The sequence below is a fragment of the Sparus aurata genome, chromosome 18 (genome assembly GCF_900880675.1).
Source record: "Sparus aurata chromosome 18, fSpaAur1.1, whole genome shotgun sequence".
In the NCBI taxonomy this organism is placed as follows: Eukaryota; Metazoa; Chordata; class Actinopteri; order Spariformes; family Sparidae; genus Sparus; species Sparus aurata.
In genome coordinates, this window is record NC_044204.1 from 32,342,949 (window position 1) to 32,359,606 (window position 16,658).

A 16,658-nucleotide genomic window follows, 5' to 3' on the forward strand; every position below is an offset into this window, starting at 1 on the left:
AAAAGACAGTATTTCAGTGAGGCCCTTCTCAGTCTTGGTCTGGTTTTCCTCCTGAAAACACTGAACCAACTGGGGCAGCAGGAAGAGAGGCCAACTGAGAACTGCCCTAAATGTTGCTAAAAATTCCTTGCTTGGATTTTCATTTTAAAATTTAATGAATTTAAGGGCTCAGAATAACTTCGGGCAAAAGAAACAGTGCGATTCCTCTGCCAAGATATTTGAGTTGACCTACTTGCTAAGTGTGTAGCAGCACAATATTCAAGGTGCTCGCTCGAATGTTTCATGTCAACTAGGTTTCAGTGGTCTTTACAGATTTATATGCATATTTTGATTCCTTATAAATACTTATGTGCATGATGCTAACCTTGTTATCTGTACACCATTAATAATTAATTGTTATAGTTCAATGTTGATACCCAGTTTCTGAAACTCTAATAATTTTCTGGCCACTTTGGGGCAGTGCAATTCTGTTTTGGTCTCTACCTGCTCCACTCTGGAAATATCCAGCTCTTTAGCAGCGAAATGCTTCACTATGTTCATATATCTGGTAGTATATAGGTAGTATTTTGCGGGAAAAACAGATGCCTAAGATGGAAAGCATCTCAGCGGTGAGAGAGTCAATCATAACAGTTCAACTGCGACCCATAAAACAAAAATAAAAGATGCAGAAGGAGGGAAAGCCCAGAGTGGGGTGACAATTCTCTGTTGGTTCAGCACTTTGAGCAACTCCCTTCACATACAAGTTGTCATTTGATCGATTGTTGCTTTTAAAACATTATATCATTAAAGACTATAGCAACTGCACTATGTCGAAACAGTCAACACCCATCTCACTTTGTTTATGTAGCAATTACCTGCACTCCAAACATTTTCTCGTGTTCACAGCCTGCAAAACATACGTGTAGTATACATGTGCTCTGCTTTGTAATGCATGTTTACATATATGCATAACACACACATTTAAAGGTCCCATATTATGCAACTAGAAAATGTTTATATCCTTTAATGTTCCCATAATTTTTCTCATACTGTCGATGTTGCTGCAGAAGCTCTATTCACCCTCTGCCTGTCTCTTTAAGGCCCAACTCCTGAAAAGCTTAAACTGCTCTGATTGGTCAGCTCTCACAGGCCTGAGCAGGCATTGCTTTTATTGACTTATAAAGCACTGCATTTACAAACTCTGATACAGTCGCTGGTTGTTGCAGCTAAAAGGTGGTTTACGATCCAACAATAAACAGCAAAGAAGAAGAAGAACATGGAGAAGAACAAGAGGAAGGACATGGAATATCAAATCATCCATCTTTCCTCACTATGTTTTCTTAACTTCAGGTTATGAAAATTATTTTCTAATTACAAAAATGTGAAATAATGATTGGCCATCGGTAGTAACCCTGCTTTAAAATCGAACAACACAAGTGAATCTCTTTTTGAATCTCTTCTTTTTCTTTCAAGTCACAGTCACACCTGTCAATGAAACGTCGGAGTTTAGTTCAGATAGATTACAGACTGCGGCTTCAGCTCACCCAGTTGATGAAAAAGGCTTGGATGAACTTGATAACCTCCAGTGTGACCAGGAGACTGATGGGGATCAGGTTGTTGAACAGGATGATGAAGGTGAGGAAGTTGAGGCCAAAGTTAGCCGCCCCGCCATCTGTCAGGGGACGAATTTAGGACAAAAGGGAAGTAATACACAGGAGACTCATAAGTGCTGGTCAACAAATCTCAGTTAGTTAAATGAAAATGCCCAAAGCTACTTCCAGCCAATGACCAACATTATCCCAATCCAGAGACTGTTTTGGGATAACGTTGTGCATTAGCTGGAATTAACCATTTCTTCCACCCAACCTCATCCTCTTACGACTCGACCGATTAACAGTCCAATTTAATGTCCCAAAGATTCAAAGTAGCGAACAGGGACTGAAGTATCTCAAATGTCATTAGTGTCACAGCAGCAGCCTTGGCATCCAGCATGATCCAGGCAATGAATTCCACAAAGCACTATGCAGAATGATGCTGGTCCCCCCAAAAAGCCCCAAACAACTGGCAATGATCAACCCCACTGACACCAAACATGAAAACAGGAGGGATGTGATTTACCTTTCCTCAGCTTGCAGCAGGTGCAAATGTTACCTTCCTCAACCCAAGCCTTGATCTTAGCATTGCGGTTGAGAGGGACAGCCCTTCCCCAATGACATTGCGAAACAAAACAAAAACTGGATGGCACAAAGAAAGTGGCGGAATGGAAGCTACTGCTACTGGTACAACAACACATAAAGGAGGGAGTACTTAATCAGAAGTGGGGAGGAAGACAAACGTATTGGATGCTCTCAAGACAAAGGAGGGAGAATTCAGTCCATAGCACATTCTCAACCAACAACGAGTGGAAAAGAGGGGGTGGATTATGCCAGCGGAAGAAGTTTGGATGTTAATGTCCATCGCTACATCACCTCGTTTCACTCATTCCTAGTAGCCAGCTTGTTATGTGATGCTGTGCAAGATTGTCTGCTATCGTGTGAAGGAGTGGTGCCGTGTTGGATCAGCAGAGAGAATCAAAAGTCAAACCAGAGCAAACCAAGACATGCACAAGTCACACAAGTGCAGAAACAGACCTGATGCCTTCTCTTAAATATGTGTTGCTGTAATGTAATAACATGAATGTAAGATGTTCTCAGTATCTTTAACATTGTGAGATTATTTTTCCACAACACAGCGGAGAGTAAGGAGTGTTGTTGTCCTCATGTTTGGCTGATGCACATCTGGAGATCTTAAATTAGGGTTAAGTAGTTCTTGGTGGTTTCACATTTAGAGTGATGTAGGGCTATAAAGGTCGATATTGCGTTAGGCTTGATTGAATTAAAGAGGACTGTCGGGCCACGGCAGAACCTACAAATATTACAATCGCGATATGAGTCATAAGTAACGGGAATGTACATTTCTGAGTCACCATTTTAATTTTCACTATCGACCTTTTTTGTTTATTCAAAAACTAATAAAATCATGATTAGGGGATATTGGCATCTTTGTCAAACAAACACACAGGGGTGGAAGAAACTAATTACATCTACTGAAATTACTGTAATGAAGTTATATTTGGGGTGTTTTTCAACGTCTGCAATTTTATTCTGAACACTAAGTACAATTTGAACTAATATCTGAACCTTCCATCTGCATTTTTGTAGCCAATAAGGCTATCGAATCACAAAGAGGTCAATGAAAATCCTGACATACAGACAAAACTACAGAACACTGTGCAGCAGGCTCAGGTTTGGAGATGTAACTGTGAGCACTGAGTAGAACAGAGCAGGAGTTGGGAGTAATTTAGACTGAAGATCAAACATAAACAACTAAAAAGCAACGAATACACTGGACTTTGTACTTTTACTTTAGTATTACTCTAACGTGAGTAGTTTTACTTGTAATTGAGTATATTTCAGCAATGTTACTTGTATTTAATGCTGTTTGTTCACACTTTTTATCAGTTAATTGTTCAGTCCTCATTTCTAATAATTTGTCACAATAGATGAGCTGTAAATTGTTGGAGTTCCATTTCTTTTCCTTTTTTTTTTTTTTTTATGGGTGAGAAAACCAGTGTCAGCATAAGCACAATTTTATGGTGATAAATGCACGACTACCTAGGCGGTGCCAACTGAATAATCTGTAGCAGGTGAATGAATGCATAATAAATGACTTTTCATTTCTGCTCTCAATCTGCATAAAGTTGTCACAATGTGTAGGCTTAATGTCCGGGATGATCTGTGTCAGCATTCTGCAGTGGGTCAAAGTCAAATTCATTGCTCACCGGTCATGCGTGACAGGCTTCTGTGTCATATGAGCCTGCGTGACGCGTGGTGGGCTAACACTTACTCTTCTGTTCTTGTGTGCAGTTAACTTCCAAATGTTGGTAGGCGAGTGAAATTGCAGTAATTTAGGAGAATATAGTGATGTAAGAAAATGGGATGTTTAGGATTTGACACTCTCCCCACCTCTCTCTTTTGTCACAGGTTGGACAATATGCACTGGACAGAGTCTCAACAACTCCTTATGGAAGTACAATCAGTCTCAAGATGGACGCCTGCTTTATGACTTACACTCCCCTCGTTGGTGTGATGTAGAGTCTTTTAGATGTGGGTCTAAATGCCACTGAGGACAATATAGAAACTCTTAGGAAGTCAAAAGAAAGCCAATTCAACATTTCATAGAAAGGGACAGTGTAAGTCGTAGTGCAGGATTGAATTGACCAGGGCACAACCTCTCCTACACAGGCCTATCAGGGTACAGAGTAATGGCCAGAGTGCCACGATAACCACTTTGCATACCAGGTTCAGAGCTTCATCACACCCGACCATCTGTCACAAACACCGAGCAGCTCAGAATTCTTTTTGTTGTGAGTTATTGTCTATGATAGGAGCTTAAGAAAAAGAGGTATTTTCTATAATAGCTTGAGACGACAAATGAAGACTAAACAGGTTTTCACCTCTCCCGCTCCCTCCCCTCTCTGCCTGTCCTTTGTAAAATCCACACAAGGAAGGAAGGGGGCGGAGGCATTTAGAAAATGTCAGCTCTTGCCCCTCGGGTTGCACCACATGTCGTGCCCGAGCAATAAACGCGTACAAGCCTCCCGCTATGAAAAAACGTCCTGAGTACGACATCATCTCCCTGGCAGTCAAAGTAAAATGCTGCGATTCATTTTTTTTCTGGAGAACAAAAATAAGATGAGGGTCTGAAGCTTGGAAACTGCAAAGTGTTCAACGTGGCACAAAAAAAAAAAAATGGAGGAAAAGTGAGACACTGTTTGCATCAGGCACTGAAAATAACTAGAAGAAGGTATAAGAGAGCTGGAGGGGAAAAACCTATTGTTGGATCCCTGGTATGTGCTTGTCCATGGCATGGGCCCATACAAAGTAGGGCAACCATATAGGGGGCGAGGGTAGGGGGCTTCATTTGCTTAGCAAAGGCAGAGCTTCAGTAAGGGGTTAGTAAGGGAGGGTCATTCACGGATGGCCAAGGCTTTTAAATGGTTGTTACCTGGAGCTGTTAAAAAAACGACAACAAAGAAAACAACAAAATCAAACAGAACATTAGAAAGGAACAAAAAAGTACAGCAGCGCAGTGATATTCAACCATTTCTTTTTCACTCATTCACAACACATCTATGCATGTCACAGCTGTCTCTTCACAGTTAACAGGGAATTCACTTATTCCCACATTGCCACATATTTCACTTGTAATGCGAAACATAGTTTAACTGAGGCAACGTAAAAAACGACACGACACATACCAGCATTTAGGAACTTAAAATGACAAAGAAATAAGCTGATATGGACAAGTGAGACAAAATATGTGGAATATTAGAGGAGCAGCGTGGGCTGTCGGGACTCTTACAGTTGAGGTCCATGTACCAGGCATCGTTGCCATACTGGTACTTCCAGATAGTTTGGCCGATGGAGCAGACCAGAGAGATGGCCAGCAGGCAGCCAAACAGCACCAGGATCTGAAAGTTGGTGATCCGCTCCACGTTGGACAGCTTCAGAGGAGGCCGAGTGGAATTCTGGGTAACACGTGACGAGACAGATGTGGTCAAAAAACTATGGCCGGTGACGATGTTCTCTTCAGGGATGAGCATGATTCATCGGCTGGTCGATTAATGTTGCTACCCTCACTAACAAGCAGCTGAAATACTAGTTGGTCAAAAGTATTTTCGTTAATGAACATATTTTACAGATTAAACTGCGCTCAATTCAATGTTTGTTTTTAGTGTTTTCTTGCTATTAGAATAGCAGACATGTCAAAGTTTAATCAACTGGGAAATTAGTCCATAGTCTTTCGGTGCTCTGAAAACAACAGCAATGTAAAACATGTTCAGGGTGAATAAAAACCTGTAACAAGCTGCTTATATCTGAAGATTAAAATCTAATATAAAAGCTTACTTGACACACATGCAGCCTGACATGTTCTAATTAGTTTACTGTTGTTTGTTGGCTACACAGAGCTAATTACATAAGAACGTAAAACAGCACAACATTTGTAAAACTATTAAGAAAATATGGTTTTAGATTAGAAGTGTGACCAGAAGACCGAGCTTCTTTAAGAAATAATATCGTCCAAACACTTTGTAAATATGATCTACCTGCATGAGCTTCGTGTCGTGTCCAGTGTAGACGACCACGCCGTGCACCCACTGAGTGTTCCTCAGCTGGGCTCCTCTCAGTAAGATCTGGTCGGGACCCAGTGGTATCGTACTGTAGTGAGAAACATCAGTTCCATAAGTTCATACTTCACACTGTCGCTGCAGAATAATGGGCTGAAAAGGTCTCTAAACTAAACTTTTCAGACCATCGGTTAACTACATTCCTTCCAATATCTGCTGTACCAATCAATACATGTTGACCTTACATACAAACACTGATTCAACTTAACACTTTGCAATTACTTATTGATAAATATGCCATTGTTAAGAATACCCAATAACCAATAGTACAACACTGAGTAATCTATTCTAACATGTCTTTTACTACATAGACATCACACAACAGCACAAACAAGGTCATTAGTATGTTGTGATGGTGTAAAAGACTTGTTCACGTCAATAATATTGATAAACACAGCCAGCAGTAAAGGATCTGTTTCTAATAAATATAAGTTTCAAACCACAAGTTGAAACATTCTGAACTTGATATCTTAAGTTGTGTTCTGGTAAAGCTGAATAATAGATAAAGAAATTACTTCCATCAATTTGAAATACAGCCCATTAAACAATAAACTTGCTCCGGGTAATAGTGTTTATTCAGGAGAGCTTTAATGTTCCAAACTCCTGGAATCAAGCCATGAAATCTTAAAAGCAGGCGTGCCGCGTATAACGCATTTTCCTTACGAAGACAAAGCCTCCAAATATTAAACTGAATAAAACTGAAGCAGGTGATTTCATTTATTCAGCAGAAATGTTAAATTCATACTGATATTGGCACTGCTCGTGGCTGTTTAGTGGGTAAGAGGAAGGGAGATAAACCCACCTGCGTCTGTCCAGGCGGATGTTCCCCACAAACTCGTACAGATGGCGGTTTGGGCTCTCGCACTCCATCCGCCCAGAGAGACGCATCAGACTGTCGATGTCCTTTATGTCTGCAGTCACTTGGAGACCCTGTTGATGTAGTTACAGCAGCATTACAGTTGTGTCGGTATTTCTATTTTTTTATTTGCAGAAGATTTCTCTTATTTCTCATTGTATGTGCAGTATAAAGAAGAATAAGGAGAGAATACAAGTAATTCACCTGTCTGATTTTAAGGTTTGTTTCTCCGTCCAAGTTAGATGTTTCAATGTAGCACATTCCCTGTGGTTCACTGTTGTGGAGGAAGAGGATATGAACACTTGAGGTAGTTATAAACTCCTGTTCAATCATAAGCTACAGTCTAACTAACCTTAGATGTTCATTATCTATGATATGATTATAATTATATATATGGTATACCAATGAGAAAAGGGTATTTATCATGAACTTTTTCTCACTACATTTACATGCACACTAATATTCCACTATTATTCCAAACGTGACAATATTCTGAATTTGATACAGGTCCTGTAAATAGCATAATCATTTGTATTTGATGTATAAATGTTGTATTTTCCAGTTAAGACATGTTGGATATTATTTGGGTTTAAGGAGCTTCTTTCTTTTTTTTTTCCCCCTTCTGAGCTTTTTATTGTAATTTGTGGCCTCTTGCCTGTTCTCAGTTCTTGTCATGTCATAGACGCATCGGACACAAACCACCTACAGAACAGTTTGCAAGGCCGGAGTAGAGACGCATAGAAAGAGACACGCCTGTTCTTTAAACTGAAAGACTTGGATATCAACAGTATTTTTTAATATGCACTAGGGGTGTCGATTTTAAGGTCACTATTCGATTCGTTTTGATTGTCGGTACTGACGATTTTGCTATTGTGGTCAACGATACAGTATTTGATTTTGACTGAAGACTCGTGTCGATCAGTTTGCGATTTAAAATTTAAATCATAACACCCCGGAACATCCAGTGGTGTCCTCTACAAGAAGGTGGTTGAAGGAATGACAAAAGGAGACGGTGCTCGTACGTTCGAAAGAGTCTGCTACCCGACTGGAAAAGAGTGGAAAGAAAAGAAAATCTAATTTTGATGCACAGAAGCAATAAAATGGCCCAAACAACAACTGTTTTTCATTTCAATTTTCCATCTGTTGACATGATAAACTACACGTGAAGGCCTGTTAATCGAAAACATAAACGGAAATATTAACTTTCATTGGCCAAGTAAACCAGCTTACGAGGAATATTGTCTCCTTCGGAATAAAGGCAAAAACCAAAATATTTTGTGCATGTAAGCGTAGTCACTATACATTTCAAACCAATTTTAATTATTTATAAGCTAACTCTGATTCAAGAGGGTCTACAGCACAACAATTACACTAGATCACCGCAAACAAAGATGCTGCGTGTCAGTCTTAAAGCCACTCGGGAACACAAACAACTTTCTCCGAGTGGAAGTTACCAGTTTAATGTACAGTAAATATCCTCGAGACAGACATCACATCTTTGTTTGCTGCTAACCCAGAGTTAAACCGTCTTTCAGGTGAAGCTTAAATACACTGCATAGAGACAGAGAGCGACAGAGAGAACACCAAAGGAGGGTGATACAGGCAAGCAGGCATGCCGAGCACAACAAACAGTGCAGACAAATGGGCCTCTGACAGACTCTGGGCACTGGGACAAAGAGTTAGAGCATGCCGGTGCTTAAGGTGAGCCGGGTCCCTGGTTAGCTTCTCTTTTAATGGAGTGATTTATTCATACTGAAGGCCGGTCCAAACACACACAGGGTGGAGGCGAAAATCAAAAAGAGATCTGGACACTGAAGCCCGACCACAATCGATGAGAGGTTTGGAATCCGCTGCTATTAGCACATCAAATGAGAGCTTTGTTTCATGGCAATGAGCCGGAGTCTGCTGCCATCACGGCCAGAAAGTGAATTCTAACACTTGGCGCTATAATACTGATTGTGAGTTAGTGAACTACACGTAGTCCCGTTTAAATGGCATCACACGTTGTGGAAAGTCAGCAAAAGTTAAATTCCAAGATGCTTCTCGACTTTAGATCTTGGGACGTGACTGCATGCAAACTGTCACATCAAACGTTGCATTCAGGGTGCCGTACAAGCCATGCGAGGGCAAGATTATACAGTATAGTCACATCTGAAGTAAAGGAGCAATTTGCCTCATGATGTAATATTAGACAACTACATTCACTCTACGCGGTGTTAAAGGTTTCAGCCAAACATTGAAAAGGGTCCACTGCACTTGTTGAGATGTTGTACAAAATACAGCATAATAACATGACTGTATAAACGGCCAGTATTATGGCTGCCAAACCACAATATAGAAGAAGAGTAGAAAAAAAGGGAAGGGAGCATGGAGTTCACTGACTGTGCGCCTGAATAATCACATGCGCTTCCTTCCGCAAGTGTGCAAAATAAAATATTTCTGACTCATGTCGTTACACACAGCCCCTATCTCTCCCACCGCTGTTTTGTTGGTAGTGTTGCTTGTTTCCTGACCTGGAGGACAGAATGACGAGGTCAGCCGGGAGGTGATCCCCGTTTGCAGCTCTGACTACTTCCCCAACAGCCACCTGATATTACCAACCACGAACCAGCAGGGGGCGAGAGAGAGGGAGTGTGGCAGTTGTTCGCACAGGGCGGGCAGGAGAGGAGAGGATGAGAAAAAAAGGAGGGATGGAGAGGATGAAAAAGAAAACACAGACAGACAGACAAACAGCAAACACATAAGGGGGAGAGAGACAACTGTTTCAGTTTCAGGGAGATGAGCAGAGCACAATGATCAGTCCTGTGTGATCAGAGGAGGGTGTGGTTGTTCATCTGTTCTCCTTTTCACAAAACCATTCAGAAAAACAGACACTGGAGAGTTGATGATAGAATCATCACGTCAGAGGTGCTAGGTTTTACATGAAAAATATATCCATATATTTACTGTGCCAATAGAAGAGAAAATCACACTTTTCAGTCTGTATTTTTAGAGAAATGTGAATAAAATTTGTGATAAATTTGAATATTCTAAAAATAGAGTTACAGAATTGATATAAGCCCCATCCACAGCGGGTCCAAATGGTTTTGTGAAAAGGTGAAGGAGGTAGGCAGGTTTATGTTGACATGACTCATCAGTTCTTATCCAAAATCACATTACAACTGTCCCACCCAGAGAAATGATGGTTGTCACAACATGATTCACAGCATCACAAAGTGACGGATTATTAAAGACAATTATCAATTCCGATTTTGCAGGATTTTTTTGTCACTTTGACGACATGCGTCTGTGTATTATCTAACCATCGCTTCTTTAGGGAGACTTGAGAGAGAGCAAAAAGAAAGAAAGGGAGGAAGACGTTCCCACAGTCTGGCAGCAGGTTGGACTCCTGTACCTGGACGATAAAAGGACAGCGTCCGCAGGAACGAAATCACTGCCATTTATTCTAAAAATATCGCCCACCTCAACCTGTGAAAATAAACGGGTTACTGGTGTGCACAGCCTATAAAACAGCACTAATGAAAACATGAGATGTCAGGGGTAAAAATTTACAGCTGGCAAGAAAGAAAAAGGTAAGAACATTAAAGCAGTGTGAATAAGACAATACTGATGTGAAGACACACTGGAGAAACATCTGGAGTCTCCTTTCCTCTACTGCTGAACTGCATAAACATATTTCATCACTCAACAACTTCAGAAGAAAAAACATTTATCAACATTTTCATAAAAACAGGGAAAAAAGCTCCTCGTGGCTGCACAAAGTTGTTGTTCTACCTAATTTAATGTCATTTTTTAGCCACTGACAGTTAAATTTAAAAAGATATTTATTACAAAATGATGAATTCAAAATTACTTCTGATCAATAATAGTGACAACGGAACAAATGCTGCCCAATTAAATCAAAATAAAGACAAGGCCATTATTAGTTATTGTCGTCTGACACAATGTCATGAAGAAAAAGATGGTAAGTAGTTCGGACCCGTCGTGGTTTATCATTTCACTTCACAATTACCATGTGAGTGACACATTTAGTAAATGATCAATACATTCTGTTTTCTACATTGATTAAAAAAGGGACAAAATAAAATGCAGCAACCATAACAATACAGTTCTGCTCCACAACAATGCAGATTTAACTGTAACTCAAGAACTACTCATCATTTTGTTTTTTTTCCAAGCTGCCCTGAAACAGTTTCTAGTTGGAACCAAACAGAATTTTTGGAGAGAAGCTGCTTTTACAATATGCATGATGAAGATGTAAAAAGCATCAATTATTTAAAGCTAGTCGCTTTAGAGAGGAAGAAGAAAAAGAGAAAGTCACATTCCAGCAAGAGACACAGTGATTTTGTCCTTTGCAGGAAACAAGTCGGCTCCTGAATCGAACGTTTTGTTAGTGAACATCTCAGTTAAAGAAACTCTTATAAATACTTAAGACACAATCACTCGGACGCAGTTTCATTGAACCTCAATGAAACCTGAATACCTCCTGAATCTCAATGTTCATCATCTACAATGCTGCATTTGTGTTTATGTTGTATTTTGGCATGTCGTCTGTACTGAGCCTTAAATGTGTGTAATTGATCTGCAATAACTGACACACACAGCCATCAAAAGCCTAGTCCTCATGCACACAGGTATTTTTTGTAACATGGTTTTAAAGTAAATGTATGATGTGTGCGTGCGGTCGAGCGTTTTAGCACCACCTCATAAATAATCTCCGTCCATAATAACACACCTGACAGCACATATCACATGGCCATTAACGCACACTGAGCATGTGTGGCGGCTGGAAACGGGAAGCAGATTGTATACTCTTCATTTTTGTATTCTAATATACATGTGTGTCTTCAAATAGAGACGAAGATATCATAATCTAATTTAGCCACATCGTTCACATTTTTGATCAAGTTGTAAAATAAATACAGTGTACATGTGGATACGGCTTCAGTAAAGATCTATTTGTCTATTTTGCATTCATTATAATATATCACATTCGAGAAATGATCAGCCTAGCAGTTGAGATGGCAACATAATTACACAGACGCTGTTTAATTTAGCTCTCGGGAACAAATAAAGCAATACTTGATGTAATAAATCAATTCGTACTTCTTGTCTGACTCATATCTCTGAGAGCGGGAAGAAAGATTCAGCTTATGTGACAGATGAGGCAGTGTTACTCAATACTGAAACGTGTTTCAAGTCTGTGCTAACTGGTGTTCTCTTCTCCACACCCTCTGCTTTTAGGCAAATTGTTCCAGCCACAGTACTAACATTGTTTCATTAGGAGAGGAAGAGAGGAAGCTTCTATTTGTCCTCCAGCATCGCCTTCTAATGACCGTCCACATGGAAACGCTGGATTAATTAGTGGCTGGGGTCAGAGGGTGTGTGTGTGTGTGTGCGTTTGTGTATGCAGCATGTGTGAGATTTCTCTGACTGACAACAGCACAACAGATGTTCTAATTGGTCGAATGAATGATCTGCTTTCAGTTCTGGATTTTGAAAAAAATGTGAACCGCTTGAAAAATGACCTTTAGTGATACATTCTTGGTACATACCTTCTCCCAGTGCACGATCTCCCAAGCACCATTTCTCAATACTGTGGTGAGTAATGAGGGGGGGGGGGGGGGGGGGGGGAAAGAGGAGAAAGAGGAAATAAACAGACAATGAGAGAGAGTTCTTACGAAACACCTGACAAACTAGCATTCAGGATTTTTCAGTCTGGCCTATATACTTTCACACGAAACATAGTATTATCTTCTCTACTAAAACCAACAACATGTTGGATTTCTAATCAAAAACCTGATGAATAAAATGGTTTCCAATACCTTGACATTCCTTTTTGTTGACAACACTGTCAGCATTGTGGCGTTTCTGTGTGGAAAAAAGAAAAAAACATTCACATTTCACACATATTCTATTGTCTACTATACATTTAATGGAAATTAACAATCCAAACCAATTAAAAAGGAAAAAGTTCCTGGTAAAGCCCTGAAGGAGAATCTTAAAAAACAGACGGTTATGTGACAGGTGTGAAAAACAAGTGAGGAAAGAAAGTAATTGTAGAAAGTATCCTGGATTACAAGAGGCTAAACTTCCCTGATTTTTATGAGGAAATGTCTCAATAGGCTGAAACTGTTGAGCAACACTTACTACAGTGAGACAGAGGGACAGAGGTGAGCCTGTCAGAGTCTGCAGTTACAATCTGGAGAAAGATTACACCTTTGCACTGACTGTAGTATAAGAGATTAGTCTCACAAGGGCTGTTACTGTACAACCTTCACAACGCAGACTCGTATTGCCTTTCGCCACTAGCTCCTCGTGAGTTTTTGCACTGGTGCCCCCGATACGAAGTCCCCTACTCTTGGTAATGTTGATGCTGAAATCAAACCACTGTATTGGAAAAACCCTTGAAATCTGTGTTCTTCAAACAGAGACATCACGGCAACAAGCAGAATCTGCACACTGTTCCTGTTCCCTTCAAAAGGTCACCAAACTGTTGGCCACTGAGTGTGAGTCACATGGGTCAGCCAATAAATCAAATATCACAATGTTCTCGATCAAATAACTTGATACTGTGACAATATTAGTGATAACTGTTGGAACAAGAGGAGCGTTCTGGTACGTGCAGAAAATGCAGCCTTTGAAAGGAGTAAAGGATGACAGTTATACCGTATCGTAATACAATCATATCCAACATCTGAGACGATATGCGGTCTCATATTATCATAAAGACATAATATCAATACATTGCCCAGCCCTACTGGTATCTTAAATTAAAGCAGCCTCTTTATAGGACTTGGCTCAGTGCTGTATGTGACCACATCAAAGTACAATGAGCAGTAGAAGCTCCTCTCATGTCCCTCTTGTCTGCTGAACAGTCATGCGATCAACTGTGACTTCAACAGCTGATTCCAAGGGACAGCTTGTCAACAAGCATCACACTGAGTAATAACGTGTTGCTGAGTCCGTCTCATATAAACAATCACTGTGTTTTCAACTGTAGCCGCTAAAAGCAACGTGTGCTGTGCTTGATTAGCGAGGAGGAGAGGACAGATCCACTCAAGTCCCGGCTAATAATCTGTTTACTTTGAAGATCCATTCTCATTTAGGGTAATTCTAATTCAATTGAATTCATTTGGGGGTAATTTGGCTCGCTGTACTGTACATTTAAGGAGACAGAAAAGTCTTCTGGCTGCTCACTGAGAGACCAGAGCAGCTGAAGGTGAACTGCACCAAAACACAGTGGCTGATGGAGGAGAGGTGATCACTCTCCTTGCCCAGATTTCTCGAGCTAAAAGTAACATCCGTCTGATGCTACAGCTGCTATTAGCATGTCCTATCAAAGCCTGAATCATATAGTCCACCAGAAGAATAACCATTTTAAAATGTTTAAGTCCCTCTCTCTTTAATTTTATATTCCGGTGCATCTGTTTCTTATATACATCCTCTCCTTTTCCACTCTGCCGTCCTCTATCCGGCTCTATTACAGGCTCCAACTGAATCAAATGTGTTTAATATATCGACAGTGAAACATGCTGCAGTGTCTAATGAATAGGCAGTCTGTGTCACGTGGCTTCAGCCTTCTCCCAGCTACACCATGCCCAGAAAAAGTTTGCTAGCAGAGACCTTTACAAACCTCATTCATCATCCTCTGTGCAAGTGCTGTCAGCTAATTTCATTCATCCACACAATCTCTTCTGCTTGTGCAGACCCTCCTCTATTCATAGCACTATAGTAGGAGAGAAATATTGTATTTGTATCAGTTACCTCACAACTTTTCCTGCATTTCGCCTTTCTCATATTCTCTCCCTGTGTCCTACCTCTCTCGCTCCCTCTGTCCCGATGGACATGGAGAAAAGGAGATGTATTTAGATGATGTGTGTAATCACGGTGCGGCGGAGGGCAAGTAGCTCACAGAGGTTATGCGTAAATACTGCAGTATCAGGCCTCTGTAGACTTCAGCCATCGAGGGGGGAAAAAAATGAAAGCGGCGAAAGATAAAAAGGGAAGAGCATCTGCAATGTTACCTTGATTAACCTGCTAATATGGCTTCAACATAAACCTAATGAGACAGCGAGCAGCAGTGGAGGAGGTCGGACCACACAAGGGCAAAAACAAAGTTATTTCAACCACTTCTATTTTTGTTTTCGGTTTGTCTGGAAACAGTGTTACTGATTTAATGTGTACTGTAGCACACATTAAATACACGGCAGCCTGTGAGTCACAGTTTACATTTTCCTCTAAGATGATTCTAGGATGTACTGCGATGCGTACGTGGAAGATTTTAAATCAATGCAGTGACAGAACATAATCAGGATAAATACAGAGCATACTAATGACGGCTGGACAAAAGAGTCTAAAAGTCGCTCTCTTGCATTCAATTATCGGTGATATTGAGCTACTACTGTTTTCATATGTTGGTAGATTTGTCAGAGGAAGCCAGAGAGCAGCAGAAAAAAAGGACCCAGAATTTTCAAAGTACACATCTGGCCACATCTCCAGTGTTATCAACTTACTTGGGAGTGCTAACAGGACAAAATACATAGAATCTGCCTCAGAACTTAGGAACGACGACAGCCATTTTCACCCTGAGTTAACGTCTGCAGCTATGAAGAGTAAAGCGAGCCCAGCTAATCAGCCAAGAACTGAGGAGGCACTGTCAACTTTGCCGTCAAAATCTGAGAGAGGTGTGTGCAGCAGAGTCATGTTTGTCATGTTTGCCACATTCAGAAAATGTCGTCTGAGAGCTGCTATGTACAAACGATATTGTTGTAGATTACTGCACCTTTGTAATGCACTACAGACGGGTTAATGTTAATAAGTGTTTTTGTAGTGTTAACATATTGACATTAGTCATATAGATACTGGCAGGATGGGAGGATAAATCATTTTAGCATATTTATTTTCATTATCGTGATAATCGTTGATGCTGATATTGAATAGATGCAGTTTTCTATCTTGTAGACTGCTGTAGTCTGATTTTTGAAAGAACCACATGTATCAATTGATGAAAAAACATTAAGAATGTGATACCATTTCACACAATAAGATGCACTGAGAATCGTTAGGGGCATCATAATCGAATCAAATAGTGACTAGCGAAGCCTCGAAGTATCACATTTCAGTTTGAAACAGTTTAGGCTGGAAGATAGTTGATGAGAAACCTCTCAGAACAAAGAGCCACAAGGTAAGACACGTGCTGTGCAGTGTGTGTCCATAGTGCATGATTCATGAAGTTAGAAGGTCGATGTTGCCCTGTCAGGTCAACTCGTGAGGGACAGCGCAGTACAGGGAACAGACGTGTGTGCAGGTGACCTTCAGCAATAAAGACGGAGTCATCACCACTCCGTTCCCATGTTTTTAACAACAGGCCAAGAGGAAAACTGCTGCGCTGGTCCCTTCAGCACGAGATAGAAGCTAATAGTATCTGTCCACTGGGACCTGCACAGAGGATCGCATTGCAGGGTCACTGCAATACAGTAGAATGCTACATTCCCCTCACTTAGTTCGGACGGACTTGAGTGGATTACTTGCGAACACGGTGTAAACATATTTTGAAGCCTTTCACTTCCCGGCAAAACAAGAAGTCACAGA

General features: G+C 40.6%; 1 protein-coding gene across 7 annotated transcripts in view; it reads right to left on the reverse strand.

Annotated features, from left to right (window-relative positions):
- Positions 1-16,658, reverse strand: part of atp8a1 (ATPase phospholipid transporting 8A1) — a 118,493-nt gene that overhangs the window by 69,380 nt on the left and 32,455 nt on the right. For 3 of the 7 annotated variants that reach the window (XR_003981468.1, XM_030396703.1, XM_030396699.1), the window contains exons 5-13: positions 12,890-12,935; positions 12,620-12,660; positions 9,578-9,651; positions 7,269-7,338; positions 7,011-7,138; positions 6,128-6,239; positions 5,383-5,548; positions 5,026-5,031; positions 1,524-1,651 (exon numbers count right to left, since the gene is read on the reverse strand). Coding sequence is in view for 6 of the 7 variants with exons in the window: in XM_030396703.1 (XP_030252563.1) it covers positions 1,524-1,651; positions 5,026-5,031; positions 5,383-5,548; positions 6,128-6,239; positions 7,011-7,138; positions 7,269-7,338; positions 9,578-9,651; positions 12,620-12,660; positions 12,890-12,935 (771 nt within the window). In the remaining variant the exon portion in view is untranslated. Of the gene's footprint in view, positions 1-1,523; positions 1,652-5,025; positions 5,032-5,382; positions 5,549-6,127; positions 6,240-7,010; positions 7,139-7,268; positions 7,339-9,577; positions 9,652-10,458; positions 10,533-12,619; positions 12,661-12,889; positions 12,936-16,658 lie in introns of all 7 variants that reach the window. The other 4 variants (XM_030396704.1, XM_030396702.1, XM_030396700.1 and 1 more) reach the window with 3 other exon arrangements.